This window comes from Carassius auratus, chromosome 26 (assembly GCF_003368295.1).
Source record: "Carassius auratus strain Wakin chromosome 26, ASM336829v1, whole genome shotgun sequence".
Lineage (NCBI taxonomy): Eukaryota > Metazoa > Chordata > Actinopteri > Cypriniformes > Cyprinidae > Carassius > Carassius auratus.
Genome location: NC_039268.1, coordinates 18,741,903 through 18,760,635, shown reverse-complemented (window position 1 = coordinate 18,760,635; position 18,733 = coordinate 18,741,903). Strand labels below are relative to the sequence as shown.

Genomic DNA, 18,733 nt, shown 5'->3' with positions numbered 1-18,733 from the left:
TGATCCCGAAAATTAACCTGTCATGATCAAATGTTGTAACTGAACGCGCCTGTGATGCTCCAAACATCTTTTTTTGTATGTACGTGTGTGTGTGTGTGTGTGTGTGTGTGTGTGTGTGTAAGCAGTCACCTAATAAGTATTGAATACAACCAGTATTGAATGCATCTAACCCTCTGTCAATTTAAAATCTCCTCTTGTTTTATAGACTTCATTTCATGTCACTCCAAAAAATGTCTGAACAACGAGCCTTAAAGAATCCCTATCCAGATTACTCCAGCCTGAATGTGCACAACACCCATTTGACATGCAGGGAAATGTGAGTGATTGTAAAACGGGACTTGGGACAAAGCCAACAACATATTTTTGTTGTATTTTTTCTTAGAACACATTTTCTAACTCCAACTCATCCTTGGGCTTCAAGCCCCAAACTTGGGGAGACTTGGGCCCTGATTGTGAGAAGTTTGCGATATCTTTTCAGACTGATCAGACTTACAGTTTTCCTATAAATAATTATAATAAATCATACTGTGCTGTTCTTAGAATATAATACACATTCATTACCCTACTGAATTAATATGTGTTTCATAACTTTAATCATCGTCATATCTTATTCATGAATCTTTTGCTCTGTGCAGTTGACCCAGCATTGTGCCAGTTGTATAAGCAGCAAGATCAGTGAGCTTCTGGCAATCATGGAGCATGGACTAAAAAACGCTGACCCCAGGGACTGTACTGGATACACGGGCTGGGCAGGTGAGAATACACATACAGTACATGTGTGTTAAAACTGAAATAATACTGCATAATTTACTCATCCCTATCTACCCCATCTTTCCAAACCTGTAAGATTTTTTTCTTCTGATGAACACAAAAGAAGATATTTCAAATGAAGTTGATAAAAAATTGTATTATTATCACATTAATGCTTCTCATGTTCATGGTTGTATGTCATAAATTTCCTTGGCCCATATTGCTAAGTCCCTCCTCCCCCTACTGCAGGCATTGCCCTGCTCTACCTGCACCTCCACAGCATCTTTGGAGACTTCTCTTTCCTCCAGAAGGCTCTGGACTATGTCAGCCACAGTCTGAGGAGGTTAACAAAGCTGAGTGACCTTCCTGTGAGGGGATGCAGGGCCGCTGCCTGTTTCTGCAGTGGTCTATCATCGACTCCAGAAACCTCAAGAGGCTGAGGAGTGTGTGAACAGGTCAGATGTTGTTTGACCCTGCTCCAGAGTCAGTGACATCACTCTTCAAAGAATAATAAATTATATATGAACTTTGTCCCTTTGTCATCATCTCAGACATCCTTATTTGTCACTGACCCACATAAACTTGATTTACATTTGGAATTTAGATTCTTTTTTTAATCAAGTAGTATAGTTAAATATCATTTAATTTGGTCAGAAAAGGGAAGTTATGGAAGGAACGGCTATCAAAATGTGTTGTCTGCTGTCGGCTGTCCACATTGAATCTAATTTCCTTTGGATTGTTGGCTTGTTTAGGACTTATTACCACTTTAATGAAATTGAGCTGGAATTCTCCCAAGAGCCGGTGTTCATTAGAAATCTCATACTACGATTCCAGAACAATTGTGAAATGTGGAAGATTTCTTGGTCTGTAGGGCAGCTCAGCTTCTGTTTCCTGTTTCTCTTTCTCAGTCTTGACTGCGTTTCATTCCCATGGGATCTTATTGTGATCTATTTGCTGCATTGTGTTCAGGCTGTTGCATTTGCACCAGTCAGTAGTGCAGGGGAAAGGCAGGCTTCCTGATGAGCTGCTCTATGGCAGAGTGGGCTACCTTTACTGCCTCATCTTCATTAACCAGCAATTTCAGCAGGAGAAGATCCCCATTCAATATATTCAACAGGGCAGCCACCATTCTTTTGGCCTCAGACCTGACAGAATGCACATGACCTTACATTTAAACACAGGATGCATGTCTAGAATGAGTTATGTATGATAAAGACAATATGTTGCACTCAATATGATCACGATCTGCCCTTTCTAAATGCCCTGCTCTTATTGTTTATCATTAAAATATGATATATTTCCCAATTTCTGGAATTGCTTCTGTCATCTGCTGATGTAACCAAGGACATGCAGACAGTGAAATATAATACATTGTAAATATTTGTTGTTTATAGACAAAAACAAAAGATGATATTGTAGTCTAACTTTCATAATCCAATCCCAATGGATGAAACCAAGACCTCCATTATTTCTAGTGTTAAAAAGATGTTCGTTTGTTTTCAGTGACTGTAATGTAATGAAAGCAGACCAGATGACCAGTTGACACCATTCAAAGTTTGTTGTCAGTGATATTTTTTGACAGAAATTAATGTTCTATTCAGCAAGGAGAACAATTGATCAAAATGTATTAAACTGAACAAAAGTGGTAGTAAAACATAATTATTTATATTTAATATATTAAATAGATTATATATGAACATAATGTTTCTATTTCAAATATATATATGTGTGTGTGTGTGTGTGTGTGTGTGTGTGTGTGTGTGTTTGTGGTGTGTGTGTGTGTGTGTGTGTGTGTGTGTGTGTGTGTGTGTGTGTGTGTGTGTGTGTGTGTGACCCAGGACCACAAAACAAGTCTTAAGCATATTTTTTTCTAAATTTTGATTTATACATCACCCAAAATCTGAATGAATAAGCTTTTCATTGATATATGGCTAATTAGGATCAGACAACATTCGGCCGAGATACAACTATTTGAAAATCTGGAATATGAGGGTGCAAAAAAATCTAAATACGAAAATCGCCTCCAAATGAATCCTTAGCAATGCATATTACTAATCAAATATTAAATTTTGATATATTTATGGTAGGAAATCTTTACTTTATATCCTAATGATTATTGGCATGAAAGAAAAATCGATTATTTTGACCCATACAATGTTCTATTTGCTATTGCTAAAAATATACCCCAGCGACAATAAGACTGGTTTTGTGGTCCAGGGTCACACACGCATATATATATATATATATATATATTGCATTTAGCAGACACTTTTATCCAAATAGACAGTGCATTCAGGCTATACATTTTTAGTTAATTTATTTTTTTTAAAGTGTGTGTGTTCCCTGGGAATTGAACCCACAACCTTTTGCGCTGCTAACACAATGCTCTACCACTGAGCCACAGAAGGTGTTTGGTTGTTTGTTTGTTTGTTTTTTGTTTGTTTGTTTTATGGTCATAGTTAACTATGATATCTCTTCTCTGAATCAAAACTTTGTTGATATCAATGTTATAAATTAATACAGTTTGTTTTTGTGTACATTTTCTTGTTGTTGTGGGGTTGAGACCAGCAGAAACTTTTTAAAGCTCTTTCTAGTTTTTAGCTCTTGGTATTACACTGCCATCAAGTGTGAGTAAACAACATTACACACAAGCAGACATACAGAAGCATCCAGAAAACATAAGATTTCTTCTCCAGGTGTTTGGTGTGAAGCAGTATGTGGAGGACGCGCTGCGCTGTGGAGAGGTGATCTGGCAGAGGGGTTTGCTGAAGAAGAGCTATGGCCTCTGTCATGGAGCCGCCGGAAACGCATACAGCTTCCTGGCTCTATACAAGATCCTTCACCCAGGATCCCAAACACCTCTACAGAGCCTGCATGGTGAGTCTGACCCCTCTCGACCTGACAATACATGTTGTGTTATAAATAAAGATTCAATAAGAATTAAGATTTTTAAAGATACAGTAGCAATAAATGGTCATGAAGTACTACATTATATTTTTGATTCAAAAGACCTTGACTAACATTATAAGTGGACTCCAGGGAAAGCTGCAGTCCCTACATGAAGCAAAGTGTTTGTTCACACATAAAGTATTTCTAATATTTTTCAAACCACTTCAATGAAATGACTTTGTCTCCGGGTTAATTTATGCATGTTCTGTGCAACACATGAAGGCCGTTATAAATCATTGTGCTGTCAAGAGGGACCTGTCATTACCTGTTGTGTGTGCAGAAGGATGATGGGATTTGATGTCTTCTCATCTGCAGTTTGCAGACTGGTGCATGAATTATGGAAAACATGGACTCCAGATACACGTTTGAAGGTAGAGCAAATATTACACATGTGTATCTAGACTACCGATTTGTATTTGTATTTTTTTAAGCTCATGCAAGAATTCTCTTAAGCTTACCAAAGCTGCATTTATTTGATCAAAAGAAGAAAAAAAAACTAAGATTGTGAAATATAATTACAATTTCATAGTTTTTTATTCCTGTGATGCAGATCTGAATTCTCAGCATCATTCCTCCATTCTTCAGTGTCACATGATCCTTCAGAAATCACTCTAATACGATTTACTGCTCAATACATCCATCTGTCTGTCTGTCTGATCTATCTGATAGATGAACAGGTTTGGCTCTTGAATAATATTAAAATACCTCCCTGTCTATCATATTTCCTCTTGAAGGGATGGCAGGCACAATTTTTTTCCTGGCTGACTTGCTGCAACCGACTAAAGCCAAGTTCCCTGCTTTTGTGGTGTAAAGGTAAATATAGGTCTGCTTTTAAATGTTTAACTGTCTAGACATTATTATGCAAATAAAACCCTTGTTAACGTCTGGAAGTTCCTCATTCCAGACTGTTCCAGATGACTGAGCTTTTTCGCTTAAACTTCCTGGAGCCAGAAGAACTTGTCCTGTAATGGTGGAAAAGTACTGTCTCACTCTGCATGTGCCGCTGATCTGTCACAATTCACGCTAAGTCTTTTGAGAGCTGCTGTACATGTGGAGAACAGTACGCAGGAGATGTTATTTTTGCCTTTACTGGAAGGTGGATGGGAATCTAGGCTGTATAGATTAGGGTTATAGATTAGAACTATTAAGTTTTAAATAGTTCAATAGGCTTAACAGATTGCACTGATTTTGTTTGTGAATTTTTCATGTTGTTAGTATTACTTTAATTAAAATGACTCATTGAAAATCCCCCTTTTTTCTCTCTTGTTATATCAGAGGATGCACTGCCAACATGATTTTAGGTTTTATTAGGTGGTGGAATATTTTTTAGCATTTTCATTTGACTTTTTCCATCAGTATTTGTACATTTTCATCTGCACAGCAATAAAAATTAAGGGGAAACCAGATGTTATATCTGATAGGTGGTGTCTTGGCTTACAGTGACTGCCACAACTTTCTTCCACTAGATGGAGTTAAAAACTCTGTTGTTTAAACCATTTCGTACATCTTTGGGAAGTTGTGATCTTTTAATTTAGCTACACTTTCTGTAGATGTACGTGAGCTTTGTTTTATTTCAAAATGATTGAAAGGAGATCAAATCCACAGACCAAAATGTATACTAGCACAATTCAGTGTGTCACTATGTGTATTTTATATATAGTGTGAGAGAGAGAGAGAAAGAGAGAGAGAGACTTTTTTGTGGGTTGCAAATTTGGACAAATTCAGTCAGTGTGTAGCAACTTAAAACATTCCATTTTCCAGAAGTCTATCCTCAAAATTACTTGATTCTGGAAAACATTTGTGTACCAGTGCTGGTTTTTGTCATAGTTGGTATAGTATTATGTGAGCACTACAGGATGCTGTACACACAGGTAGTGAAGAAGTGAATCTAAGAAGATGCTGTGTTTTTCAAAATAATAAGAGTTAAGCTTCCATTTTGCTGTATGAAGTTCAATGATACTTGTATCTGGATATTACTTTACATTTAATAACACACCATTTAAAATTTAGGGTCAGCATGTTTTGTTTAGTTTTTTTAAAGAAAGAAAAAGAAATAGTATTTTTATCAAGAAAAGATTTGTTAAATTAATAATTTATATATATATATATATATATATATATATATATATATATATATATTGAAGTGTTTGTTTTCCACTTTTGATTTCTGAAGGAAGATGTGATGCTGAATGGAGTAATGGCTGCTGAAAATGTACCTTTGCTATCGCAGGAATAAATACCATTTTAAAATAGAAAGCTGTTTTTTTTCAAATTGCAATTATGTTTCACAATAATCAATGTCATATTGTATGTTTGAACAAATAAATGCAGCCTTGGTGAGCATACATTTGCTTTTATCTAAATAAAAAAGTCAAGGATGAAATAAAAACACTGCTTACAAATGGAGCATCCCACCAGAGTGATGCAGATATGCCTCGTTTGTTTGTTAGAATTGATTAAAGAATTGCTTTGCCTTTATTTGCCAATTTTCAAGAAATCTTAAACCTTTTAGATTTGATTTATACTCTGTATTTTCCCACTGGTTGGAACTTCATGTCCAATCATCAGCTTTTGTTCAATGCAACTCAAGCTTAATAAACCAAAAAAGAGGATATTTTCATTTTAATGTTAATTTAATTGTGTTTTTACTAAAATTGCTAAAAATGTGAAATTTTAAGCATTGGATTCAAAAATGCGAATTGGAAACTTTTTCACCAGTGCTCTCTTTTTTTGAGCCCACTATATTTCACATAAAGATGAGTGAGTTAAGGAGTCATTTACTCTCACTTGAAAACCCCCTTGCAAATCCAAATAAGGCTCACACTTTCTCAAGGGCTGATGGACAATGCTTGGCCCATACGATGGCTTTTTTTAAACGCTGGTCTCCTCAGTGATGCTTCCAGCTGATCTGAGGTCAGTCTCGCTGTGTGTGAGGTGTAATTGCACCGGCAGTCCCAGAGATCTGAGGAACTGATCCCACGTCAGAAGAGAGCAGTGTAACCTGAGCAGTCGTTTTACGATCTGGAGTTAGCTCGCTCGGTTAGATGTGGGGGTGTAAAGGGCTAAGACGTGTCAACCACCCTTGAGGTGCTACCGACTCTCTCAGAGAAGCTCTAGAGAAACTCTACACCTCCTAAAAGAATGGCTAAATATAGAGCTCATCTGCCCAGGGGCGAGGTCTTGAATTCAGCTCCATGACTTCTGCAGCATTCGGAGGACTGGAATGTCTCTGCATTGGCTGCACTGTTAGCTTGCAGTAACACATCTAAGTAGCTGAAGGGCAGTTACACAGCATGAAAAAATGCAATATTATGATATGGACCAGATTGCAAAAATGATAGTGATTGTTACAAATTGTGAGGTCATTAAGATTTACATTAAACTGATCAAAAGTGACAGTTTCATGTTCAAAATTATTTCAGGAATACATGGCCTCTCTGCTCATAGTTTGACAAAATCATTATGACATGGCAGATAATCTTTTCTTCATTCCATGATATATATAAAATACCAATCTCCATGCATACCCCGAATCACAAACATTTGACAAATAAATAAAACATCACCAACAAGAACAAGATTGACATTTGCAAATAAATCAGAATCATGTTTATTGCCAAATACTGTATGTATACATGTACAAGGAATTTGTCTATAAAAGATAAAAATATAAAATAAGTAAATAATCATGAACATTAACTCTATTTGTGCAGAATATGTAAAGTGTGGGGGGGGGGGTGCAAATGTTCACAGTTTGCAGCGAGGAGCCAGTGCAAAAAGCTTACAGTCTGGGATGTGAGAATATGAGAATAAATGTAGCTTGGTGTGCATATGGGACTTCTTAAATAAATAAATAGTCTTATAGATTCTAAACTTTTGAGCATTATGCATGTTTTGTGACTTAAATATTCTAATTTGTATTTTTCATTCCACTTTTTAAAGCACTCCCATTGCAAAACCATTAACATTATTTGTGTGTGTGTGTGTGTGTGTGTGTGTGTGTGTGTCATTCTATTTTTTCTTAATATATATGTAAAAAAAAAAAAACATGTTAGCTTGTTTTTACATGTAAAAAAAAAAAAATATTTCTTTTTTTTTTCTTTTTTCAAAAAGTAAAAAATGAGTGCCTTGGGGCAAACATTGCTGATGTATTCTTGATAAACCAAGGCAGCCTAATCAGTGCCTTGTGTTGCATAAACTTGTGTGTGGCTAATGATTTATTTATTTAGCTGTTCATTTATTTAACTAAATAGTCTACGTACAGCCCAAATGATGCACAGAACTACAGATCTTCCAAAGCCATGTGATTGCTCTGTAGTGTGTTATGTGTCTTCTGAGGAAATATGACAGCATAAACACAGCATAATCACATGCGAATGTAGAATGAGATGAAAATAAGGATTAGCAAAAATGTTAAAGAGCTTGTCACATGAAAGACTGAATGCGTGCACTGTGGTGCTACAATCCCCACGTAAAATGTCTTAACAACATAACTCTAATGAAAAACACAGAGCAATACTGTAATGACTGATCTGCTAACTGCACGGGTTAGTTCTAGATGTTTCACCAGGACATTCTCATAGTGAATAGCAGACCTCGTATTTGTAATGTGATATTTAACCCTCAATGATTTTCTTTTCATGAAAATACTAGTTAGTGTTGTTGCACTGGCCTAAACGTTCCTGATTTGCACACACAAGGTATAACAACTTGGCTAAAAAAGAGAGGTAATTTTTGTACTTTTTGAGGATTATTCCCACTTTTTACTAATAAAATATCTCATTATTGTTCTATATTATTACCAAATCTTGGATTCAATCTTTTTGTCAACTTGTTTTCTTTCAGTTTCATAGGCCTCATGGACTGATCTGAGTGTAACAAAAATACACATTTTTAACATGGAAAATGTCCTATTTTAAGAGAGAAATGTAAGTGCATTCATGTTGTGAAAAATAAGCTTTAAGAGCTGTATTTCCTGACTTCCCATATAACCGTGAGTGGCCGAGACCTCCATATACAAGTTAAAAATATCAACATTTGTAATCAAAAGACTTCCGGAGATGTTGTGTCGGCATAACAAGCGGCATAAGGATTTACATTCAATCATCCCTGACTAAGGATAAAAAAATTCCGACACAATACATCAAATCAAAGTGCTGACCGAGGCCAAGGGCTCTTACAAGCAGCCTGGAGCATAGTCTAAAAATACCGCCACACATGTACACTAGAAGAAGCAGCAGCCTTCCTTCCAGCTTGACCTAAGAAAGTTAAAGAAGTTCCACAGCATCGCAAGATCCGCCCCGTGACATCATTAGCATAGCATAAATAAGAAGGAGCTGCTCCATGGCTCAGGACCACTCTCCTGGGACTCCGGCTTCTTGACTTCTGCCCCTCCGCTCCTGCACCCCAAAACTCCATCATGGTGTGTACTTGGATTACTCTTGCTGTTTTATCGTTCCTTTTTCATATTCATCTGGCTCAAAAACTGGCAATAAGCCCACTCAAATGAAGTAGGATACCCTCTTCGATTTTCAAATTGACTTTGGTGGGGCAAGACACAACGGTGTCATATAAAGAACCCCGGTCTGTTTGTCACTGTTAAAGAGAAAATCATGCAGCTGGTCTGTTCCCCTGCTGGATATACGTGCACTTTCCAAGCTGTTGTTTTGCTCATGTCCAAAAAGGGCTTCTGTTACCTGCTGTCTTTTAAAATAATCCCTTATATCAGACTGTTATGTGTGTTGTGAGATGTTGGCAGGTTTGCCAGTGGGATTGATTCATTGTTGTCTTTCTGGCAGGCTGGAGAATTCTCTGCTGACCAGATTGAGGGTGAGTCTTTGCATATCGGAGCACAATATGATTTGGAAATGGTTTTATGACTGTAGTATTTATTGTTATCAATGTAATGGGGATGATGGAAATGTATGATGTCATGAATTTATGAAGGGCAGTTCTTCCTCTTAAAAACAAAATCATAGCAACAGACTTAAAAAAATAAATAAATAAATATATAAAAAAAAAAAAAAATATATATATATATATATATATATATATATATATATATATATATATATATATATATATATATATATAAATATAAAATGAAGATCAAATGAAGTTGAAATTGGTCCTAAATGTACTAAATAATACCTTGGAAAGCTTTTAAATATATACAGACATTTTTATAACTGGATGAATAAGAGGTTAAAAAATTATTTGTATTGGAGAATAGAAACCAAAAAATTATAAATTAGAAAAATACTTTTTTGGATTATTATTATCATTATTATTATTAATGTTAGTTTGTTTATGAATTATAAATAATATAATATAATTTATTACAATTCATATATATTGTAATTTGAAGTGCAGACTGCTCAATAATAGTTAATAATATAATAATAGTTTATTATTATTATTATTATTATTATTATTATTATTATTAAAATATTCATGATAAATCTGAATATTTGAGACCTTGATTGCAAACCATGAAGCAAGATTAATTTTAAAACATATTTGTTTTAGTTAACTGATAAATTGAGTACTTTGTCAGTTGGTTCAGTGTGCCTGTCGAATGAATTTTTTGATGTAGTAGATATTCAAAAACATTTCATCCATATATTTCTCTACAGAAAGAATTCATGAGCCCCAAACCTCACAGCACGGTGTTGCTCATTTAGGTGCAGAAAGTATGCGGTTGGTTGTAGGTGTAGGTTACGTTGCTGTCAGCATTCTTGTATTTGACTATGGTCAGTCGTAAAGCAATGTAACCATGTAAGGCAAAAGCTACTTTCTGTGAGGGTATCACCTGTCATAGGATGCTATTTTTCTGTGAGCAGATCACTTTCAACTTAGTCTCCCTCACGGCCCTTGGAAATGCAGTTGCTATGCTCTTTTTAAACTGGCTTCCTTCCTCCTCTGCTGCACGTACAGTTGGCAAAGGAGAAATGTGGGAGAGGAGGCACTGCTAAGATACCATGTTTCCTCGACTTTAACTCATTTTAAAGCAATGATGTCCCTAAACTGTTATAAAATAAAATAAAATAAAATAAAATAAAATAAAATAAAATAAAATAAAATTAAATTAAATTAAATTAAATTAAATTAAATTAAAATATTTTCTAATTTATTTATTGTTATTTTAATTTTTTGTCTGGCTATGTTGTGAGGTAAAATGCTGTTTTCTGCATTCCTATGTTTTGCATTAGTTCAAATTACGACATTATAATCCACCCTTAAAATCTACTCCCAGGTAACCTTCTGCTGTCCTTCTGTTACAGACTTCAAAGAGGCCTTTGGTCTCTTCGACAGAGTTGGTGACAACAAGGTTGCCTACAACCAGGTTGCTGACATCATGCGTGCCCTGGGACAGAACCCCACCAACAAAGACGTGAAGAAAATCCTGGGTGACCCATCTGCTGACGGTGAGATATGTACTTTATATTAAAAAGGAATGGGCATAATTCTAAATGCTTAACAAACACTTCATGATTTATGATGTGTATGTGGAACTATATGCACACAGATATGGCCAACAAAAGAATTGACTTTGATGCTTTCCTGCCAATGCTGAAGACCGTTGACGCCGTCCAGAAGGGTACCTATGATGACTACGTTGAGGGTCTGCGCGTCTTCGACAAAGAGGGCAATGGCACAGTGATGGGCGCTGAGCTGCGCATTGTGCTCTCAACACTGGGTGAGTGAAGATGAAATGATGTTGTTGTTCACACCACACATGGGAAAGTAATTTGCAACAACTATTTAACAAACTATTGCATCTTGGCACAGTTTTCAAATGGTAGTGTCAGTATTTTGATTTACTGTTAAAAAACAGAAATAATCAAATGTTTTATTGTTTTTTTTTTTTTAATAGAAGTCACTAATGCTCACAAAGGCTACATTTATTTAATTAAAAATAAAATTTAAATTATGAAATGTTGAAATATATAAAAAAAATTATGTAATTATATAATTATATATATTTTTTATATAATAATAATAATAAAAAGAATTTGATGTGACATACAGCCAAGTATGATGACCAATACTCAGAATTCGTGCTCTGCATTTAACCCATCCAAAGTGCACACACACAGAGCAGTGAACACACACACACACACACACACACACACTGTGAACACACACCTGGAGCAGTAAAACTCTCGAACCACTAGGCCACGACTTTCTAATATTCATTATATTTTTATGTATTTTATCTATCTATCTATCTATCTATCTATCTATCTATCTATCTATCTATCTATCTATCTATCTATCTATCTATCTATCTATGAATGAAATAAATGTGAAATTAACATGACCATGGTGCACGTCCAAAATAGCATCTAATACTGTGATACTTTTTTATTTAGGAAAAAGTATCTGAAATAAATTATTCCTAACCAATACGTTTCATGGCACCAACAGGTGAGAAGATGACCGAGCCCGAGATCGACTCTCTCATGCAGGGACAGGAGGACGAGAACGGCAGTGTCCACTATGAGGGTATGTTCAGATTCAACCCTTCTAGCTTCTTTTAAGACACATTGCTTAACGGTGACTGTACTGAGTCTTTTCGGCACTAATTAAAATGATATAATTAGCTCACCTGTCACTGAATCATCCCGTCCATTATTTTTAGCAGCCCCCTCAGGCCTTGTATGGCGAGTCAGTAGGGATGATCATTCCTTATGCATGTCTGCTTCTCATCTTACAGATTTCGTCAAGCACATCATGTCCGTGTAAGAGGCCGTCCGCTGAGAGAGTGGTGAAGAAGGCTGAACTATATCTGCAGACCCCATGGTGTCAGGACATCCATTCTGTTTTGAAGACCAATAAATAAAAGGACTATGGGATGTCACTTCTAAACCATTCAGTTGTTCCCCTTTATTTGTTTTCTCCCCTCTCGCCCACTTTTTTTTTTTTTTTTTTTTTTGAAGTTACATCGTCCTTTCATGCAGTTGACCCTCCTTGCCTTCTGTTCCGCCCGGGGCGGCCTTCCACAGTGGGATGGAGACCGGGGAAGAAAGAAAAGGCCACTCATGAAGTGAGGGTTGGTTTCTTCTTTCTCCACCCATCCAGGGTTACAACAGCACCGCTAGCTGTGTGTTAAAGGCACATGACATTGCTGTGGCCAGGCTGCCAGTTTCCCCCATCCCGATTTTCACACAGTCATTTCACAATAAACTTTTTTCCAAAAGTACACAGAGTTGTTCTTTTGTGCGCTAATTTGTTTGCAACATGAAACACAACTGTATCTGTTTAAATACTATATAAGAGACAACTATGTGGGTGATGCAAGTTTAAAATCATCTTACATCATTTGCAGGTCACTGACAAAAGTAAAAAAATAAACATAAAATTGCTAAGAAAGTGTAAGATTTTTCTTATGTCGGAGGTAAATTCCCCTCATACTGGAAGTTTGTCTGAGGAAGTGTAAGTAAATGTACAGCCACACATCAATATTTATTTTTTTTATAAAAGATCACAGCTGGTTATTAATATAGAGGATCTGAGTTGTATATGTTAATTTCAGCATAAATTATTCAAGTCAAAAGATAATAGCTTATTTAATACATGAACTAGATTTTTTTTTTATTTGTGTTAACCTATGTTAGGAAAGATAATTAAATAATTATAAGCCAAAAAAAAGAAAAAGAAAATAATTGTCGGTCAGTGCAGTTGATTTAGGTTAGTGCATTAACTGATGCTAATTAATAGGATCTCATTGTAAAGTGTAACCGAAAAGCAGATAGATAGATAGATAGATAGATAGATAGATAGATAGATAGATAGATAGATAGATAGATAGATAGATAGATAGATAGATAGATAGATAGATAGATAGATAGATAGATAGATAGATCTGATTATTTATTTTTTCTAATTGTTTAGGGTGGTTAACTCAGTCTGTACGCTAGAGAGCGCTGTTTTTACACTCGTCGAATGGTGTTCCTAAAAAACAGGAGGGTTTTTTTTTTTTTTTTTTTTAATGCTTTATTTAGTGACGATTCCCATACAAATGAACAATAAAAGCAAAAATATAAATACTGTATATTCAACCTGACAATAATTGTGGAAAAAAAGGTAAATACTAAATAAATCAACAAACAAAAAAACAAAAATAAGAACTATATACAGAGGGGTATGAAAAACAAATCCATATCTCCAACTACAAAATAAGTATACAAAAGTTCCTTAAAAAGGATAACGTTTCAAGGCTTTACAACAATCTATAGTCTTTTTTGCTTTAGAGTTCCTTACACATTCCATCACTTTAAGATACTACTGAGGTAACTCAAATTCAAATTGTAAAAAACTAGGTGTACTCTTTGACCATCGACATTTATGAATGTGATATTTCGCTAGTATAATAAACAAATTAATAACAAAATAAAATGTATTCTCTAAAGGCTTATCATAATAAAATAAAACATTCGTTTCTTCTAAAGTAATGTCAATTCCTGAAATCTCTTCAAAGAAGATCCTAAAATCACACCAGAATAATTGAGTACAAATACAATAAAAAAAAGATGACATATACTTTCATCATTCAAATTACAAAAAAAAAAAAACACATTTCAAATCAATATCCTTCTTAAATCTTTGAATAACCTCATTTACTGGATAAATACAATTAATAATTTTAAATTAAACCTCGCGAATCTTATTGATGACACAGTATCTCCTGCAGATTATAAAAGCCTCCTCCCAATTAATGTCCTTAAAGCGGGAATTCCAAAAACTTTTAGCTGGGGGTATTCTAAATGGCCGACAAATCTGTCTAAGAAAATGATTATTGCACTTTTTATCAAGAATACTTATACCATCTAACTTTACATTTAAGTCACTAGTTATGTTCAAATCAAAAGCATCAGGAGCTCGCATCAACTGAAGAAGACCAGAAGGTATAGCATCAAAGACCACTGCATAATCCTTTGCAGAAATTGGAAGTTTAAATGTATTTAAAAATTCTCCATATGAGAGTAAAACACCATCAGGACGAAACAACTGTGTCACCAATATAATATTATTTCTGAACCAATAATCGAAAAAAAGTGTCTTATTCTTATATTTAATATCTTTATTGTTCCAAATCAAACCCCTGTGGGGAGACAGGAGGGGTTTTTTGTTGCTAAGATTACGTAAAGCTATAATAATCCATGCTCCGGTACAGTAGGTGGCGGTATGCACCTGACAAATTATGATTGTAATCCGCCATTAAACTAAAAGAAGTAGAAGAAGCCGTTCTGAAAACAGATTCTAACGATGGCGAGTGCGAAGTGCTGCAGCGAAGGCCCTTCACAACAAGGAGGTGAAACTGACAAAACTGTTTTTGTTTACAGTTAATTTACAATCGAAAGTCTTCGAGAATAACTGTAATGCTTGTATTTGTAAATGTAGGTTTAAAGTGAAGTTATAGCTATAGATTTGGACTTTTCTAGCTAAGTTTAGCACGCTAGCTACGTTAGCCGGTAACGAGCTGTTTTTTCTCAATTTTGGGTTTTCTAATGTAGATATGTAGTATTTAACGCTAATGTTGGATTTAAAATATCAATGCAAAATATATAAGTTTGTTGCATATAATAAGTTCAACAAAGTTTTACTTTGTAAGGCTTTGATCTATAAACTAATATAAAAACGTACCATTAATAGTACCACTAACGTTACTAATAAACACATTAGTCATTTTTTCAAGTGCGCTGGTGTACCATGCAAATACTATTGCACATGAATTAATACCATGGTATATATAAAATTACCTTTGTATGCTATAATTGTGGTTTACTTGGAAAAACATAAATTCTCTTTCAGTAATACTTTTAAAAAGAACTATGGTATAGTGAACCTACCATGGTGTACCATGTAAATTAAATAGGTGTTATGGTGATAATTCAGTATCATGGTAAAGTATTACCATCTAATACCATGGTACTGCTGTATTAATGTTTGTAATTATAGACAGTGGCACATCTCAGCTTTATTGATGTGTCAGTTGAGGCTATTTGAAGACCGTTAGTGCTAATCAAATGAATCAGACTAATCAATTAGATTTTAAGCTCAACAGCGTCTCTCTGAGCAGGTCCTCCTGGCATCCCTCGTCTTTCAGGTAACTGTAGCTCATCTTTGGTCTCCAAGCCAACAGTCGCTCACCTTGGTAAGTTGTTTCGCCTCCAGCAGGACCGGAAGAGAAGGGAGGCAGTGTGAAAACTAAGACTGTCTCTTCCAGCACGGCATCAGGAGACAGTCTGCGAAAGCGGTCTGCTGATGAGATCGGCCTCGAAGATGAGTCTAAAAGCAAGCCAGCACCATCTAAAATATCTAAACTGGGGTTTAGCATGACTGCGAAGAAGCCTACACCAATCTCTATCAAGCTGGGAGCAAGTGTATGTTCATTTTATTATATAGCCTGTGTGTGATAGATAGATACAATGTTATTTTATATATATATATATATATATATATATATATATATATATATATATATATAATATGTGTGTGTATGTATATGTGTGTATGTGTGTATATCTACTATTAATCTCTTTTAAAAGAACTAAAAATAATGCTTGCTTGACCATTAAATTTAACCATTTAATTTTGAACATTTAAAAATTGTGTTTTGCTTCTTCTCTTTTAGAAACCTAAAGAACCCACACCTGCCTTACCTGCCAAGAAAGCTGGACTTGCATCAGTTTTTAATGAGGATGATGATGTACGTATTATTCTGTATTCAAAAGGATCTACTTCGGTACCAGCTGGTACTGAAATTTTAAAAACCATTATTTTAAGAATTGGCTCAGCAGCGCTCAAATTTGAGCTGAAATGGATGTTTTTAAAACTTCAGTACAGACTGGTACTGAAGGGAGTGGAGGGAAGAGGAGAGGAAACTTAAAACCTAGCAAGATTAATAGTGTCTGGGCTGCTTTCTAGTTTGCTTTTTGGCAGCAAAATATTTGGCCTTTTTGTCTCTCTGTTTGATGAACAATGTACAAATGTATTTATGTAATGAATGTTTACACTATAAAGCATCTTTTTATTGTAGTTTGACAAAACTACCTTATATGTTAAAAGATCAGGACCCCTATTCACAAAACATTTTATCTTACCACTAAGAGTTCTACAGTAGAAGTTTTTAGCTAAGAGTTTTCTCTTAAGCCTATTCACTAAGCTGCTGAGACAAACTTTTACAAAGGAATAGAGAAGTCTGAAGCTAAGAGTAAGGGCGGGGTTAACCTCATTGCTATGGATGATGTCAGTATGCTTACTAACTATGCACACAGTTATTGGCTGATAGTCTCTGTCAGAGATTTATTCATAGAAATATTAAAGAAAAAGGTTTAAAAATTAAAATGTTGCCACATTCAAATAAAGATTGGAGAAAAATATTGGAGTTGGGATAACCTTTAAAACCAAAGGCGATACCTTTCATAAAAGCTCATTATCGTCAAATAATTCTAAAATGTTTACATTCTGAGTCAACAGCCATTTTAAGGATAGTATGTTTGGTCTTTCTTAGGATTCCTCTCTTCCCTACTCCTAATGTTACACAGAATTAGGAGCTAGTTTTAAAGATTTAATGATTTATGAATTACTTTTAGAGCAATAATTTAGGACTTATTTTTAAGATTTTCTGCTAAATCCGTGAGTTACAAGCTACTTTTAGCCTTAAGATTTTTTGTGAATATGGACCCAGTGTCCTAAGCTTTTTATTTTCCGTTTCAGAGCGAGCCTGAAGAAATGCCACCTGAGGCAAAGATGAGAATGAAGAATATTGGCAGGTTGGATTTACACATTTTTAAAACTTTAAATTTTAGATTTCATTGAAAGTCAAAATATAATACAGATCTGTTTACTACATCTTCATATGTTATTTTGATATGCAGAGAAACGCCCACATCTGCTGGACCCAATTCCTTTAACAAAGGAAAGCAGGGATTCTCAGACTGTCAGAAACTCTGGGAGAGGAAGTTTAAAACCCAGCCAGATCAATAGTGTCTGGCTGCTTTCTAGTTTGCTTTTTGGTAGCGAAATATTTGCCCCTTTTGTCTCTTTGTTTGATGAACAATGTACAAATGTATTTATGTAATGAATGTTTACACTGTAAAGCATCTTTTTATTGTAGCTACTTTGATTTTTTTTCTTTTACCACATGGTTAAATAATGCCTTCCTGTGTAAGATGCAAACCACAACAGAGAAAATTAGAATACTCTTTCTCGCTGTACAATATGGTTTGTGCCACACCGACCTCTGTTATCATTCTCTTTTAGTTGAATTGTTCTCCAGAGAAGGAATGTAGTGTCCCAATCATTTAGGATCGTTTCATCAAGACATTGTAGTTTATAAAGTCATTAATAAATGAGAGATGTTGAATCACTTTGAAGAGCTTTTTTATGTTGTAATCAATGTGGTAGACAGTTAAACAACATGAAGATAAGTTAATTATATATTTTTTATTTCATATATTATTATAAATTCATATATTACCCATTCAATTTTCCTTTTATTGTACATCAAAGGTAATTGTTTGGTTATTAAGCAGAAAGAATGTAGGTAAGGTAATTGATTGGACAGATTTGAGTTTGGTGATGATTGTAACAAAGAGAGGTTTAAAACTAAATGAACTGATGGTTGGAAAGGTTTGGTAAATGTAACCTGAAGAAAGTCTGTCATTTCAACATGCATTTTTACTATAGATTGGGAAAGACAGATTTTCATACCTACCTTAAGAAAGCTAAAGGTGTTGTTGTTGTTGTTTTTTTTTTGGTAACCAAGTTTCAGAGAAATGGCATGATCAGTTATAAGACATGCAAATAAAACTACTAGTATCTAATAATATTTTTTATTAATGTAGAGACTACAATGACTTTATACTGTTCCTGAAATGTTGGTCAACAATTGCATGAAAAAACCGTCATAATAGTTATTATAACAATTATGGATTTCTGTCATTCCGTTAAGTACAATGTTAAATCATAATTTGTTGAAAAACAAGTTTTGCTACATCACTGATATTATGAAAAGATACTACAA

The 18,733-nt window shown here is 34.8% G+C and overlaps 2 protein-coding genes and 1 pseudogene across 5 annotated transcripts; all 3 read left to right on the top strand.

Annotated features, from left to right (window-relative positions):
- Positions 1-230: 230 nt before the first annotated feature.
- LOC113044724 (lanC-like protein 1) lies at positions 231-5,744 on the top strand (annotated as a pseudogene).
- A 3,169-nt stretch (positions 5,745-8,913) lies between these two features.
- mylz3 (myosin, light polypeptide 3, skeletal muscle) lies at positions 8,914-12,906 on the top strand. The gene is made up of 6 exons (XM_026204668.1): positions 8,914-9,121; positions 9,498-9,528; positions 10,983-11,126; positions 11,228-11,398; positions 12,130-12,207; positions 12,419-12,906. The coding sequence occupies exons 1-6, from the start codon at positions 9,119-9,121 to the stop codon at positions 12,445-12,447; spliced, it is 456 nt and encodes a 151-aa protein (XP_026060453.1). The 5' UTR covers positions 8,914-9,118; the 3' UTR covers positions 12,448-12,906.
- A 2,005-nt stretch (positions 12,907-14,911) lies between these two features.
- Positions 14,912-18,077, top strand: pcnp (PEST proteolytic signal containing nuclear protein). Of its 4 annotated transcripts, none has more exons than XM_026204664.1 (6): positions 14,939-15,016; positions 15,785-15,811; positions 15,880-16,088; positions 16,340-16,414; positions 17,425-17,480; positions 17,586-18,077. In XM_026204664.1, the coding sequence occupies exons 1-6, from the start codon at positions 14,971-14,973 to the stop codon at positions 17,692-17,694; spliced, it is 522 nt and encodes a 173-aa protein (XP_026060449.1). In that variant the 5' UTR covers positions 14,939-14,970; the 3' UTR covers positions 17,695-18,077. The 4 variants fall into 4 exon arrangements, with proteins under 4 accessions (XP_026060452.1, XP_026060451.1, XP_026060449.1 ...); XM_026204665.1 differs by having other exon boundaries at positions 14,956-15,016; positions 15,883-16,088; XM_026204667.1 differs by lacking the exon at positions 15,785-15,811 and having other exon boundaries at positions 14,912-15,016; positions 15,883-16,088.
- Positions 18,078-18,733: the final 656 nt, after the last annotated feature.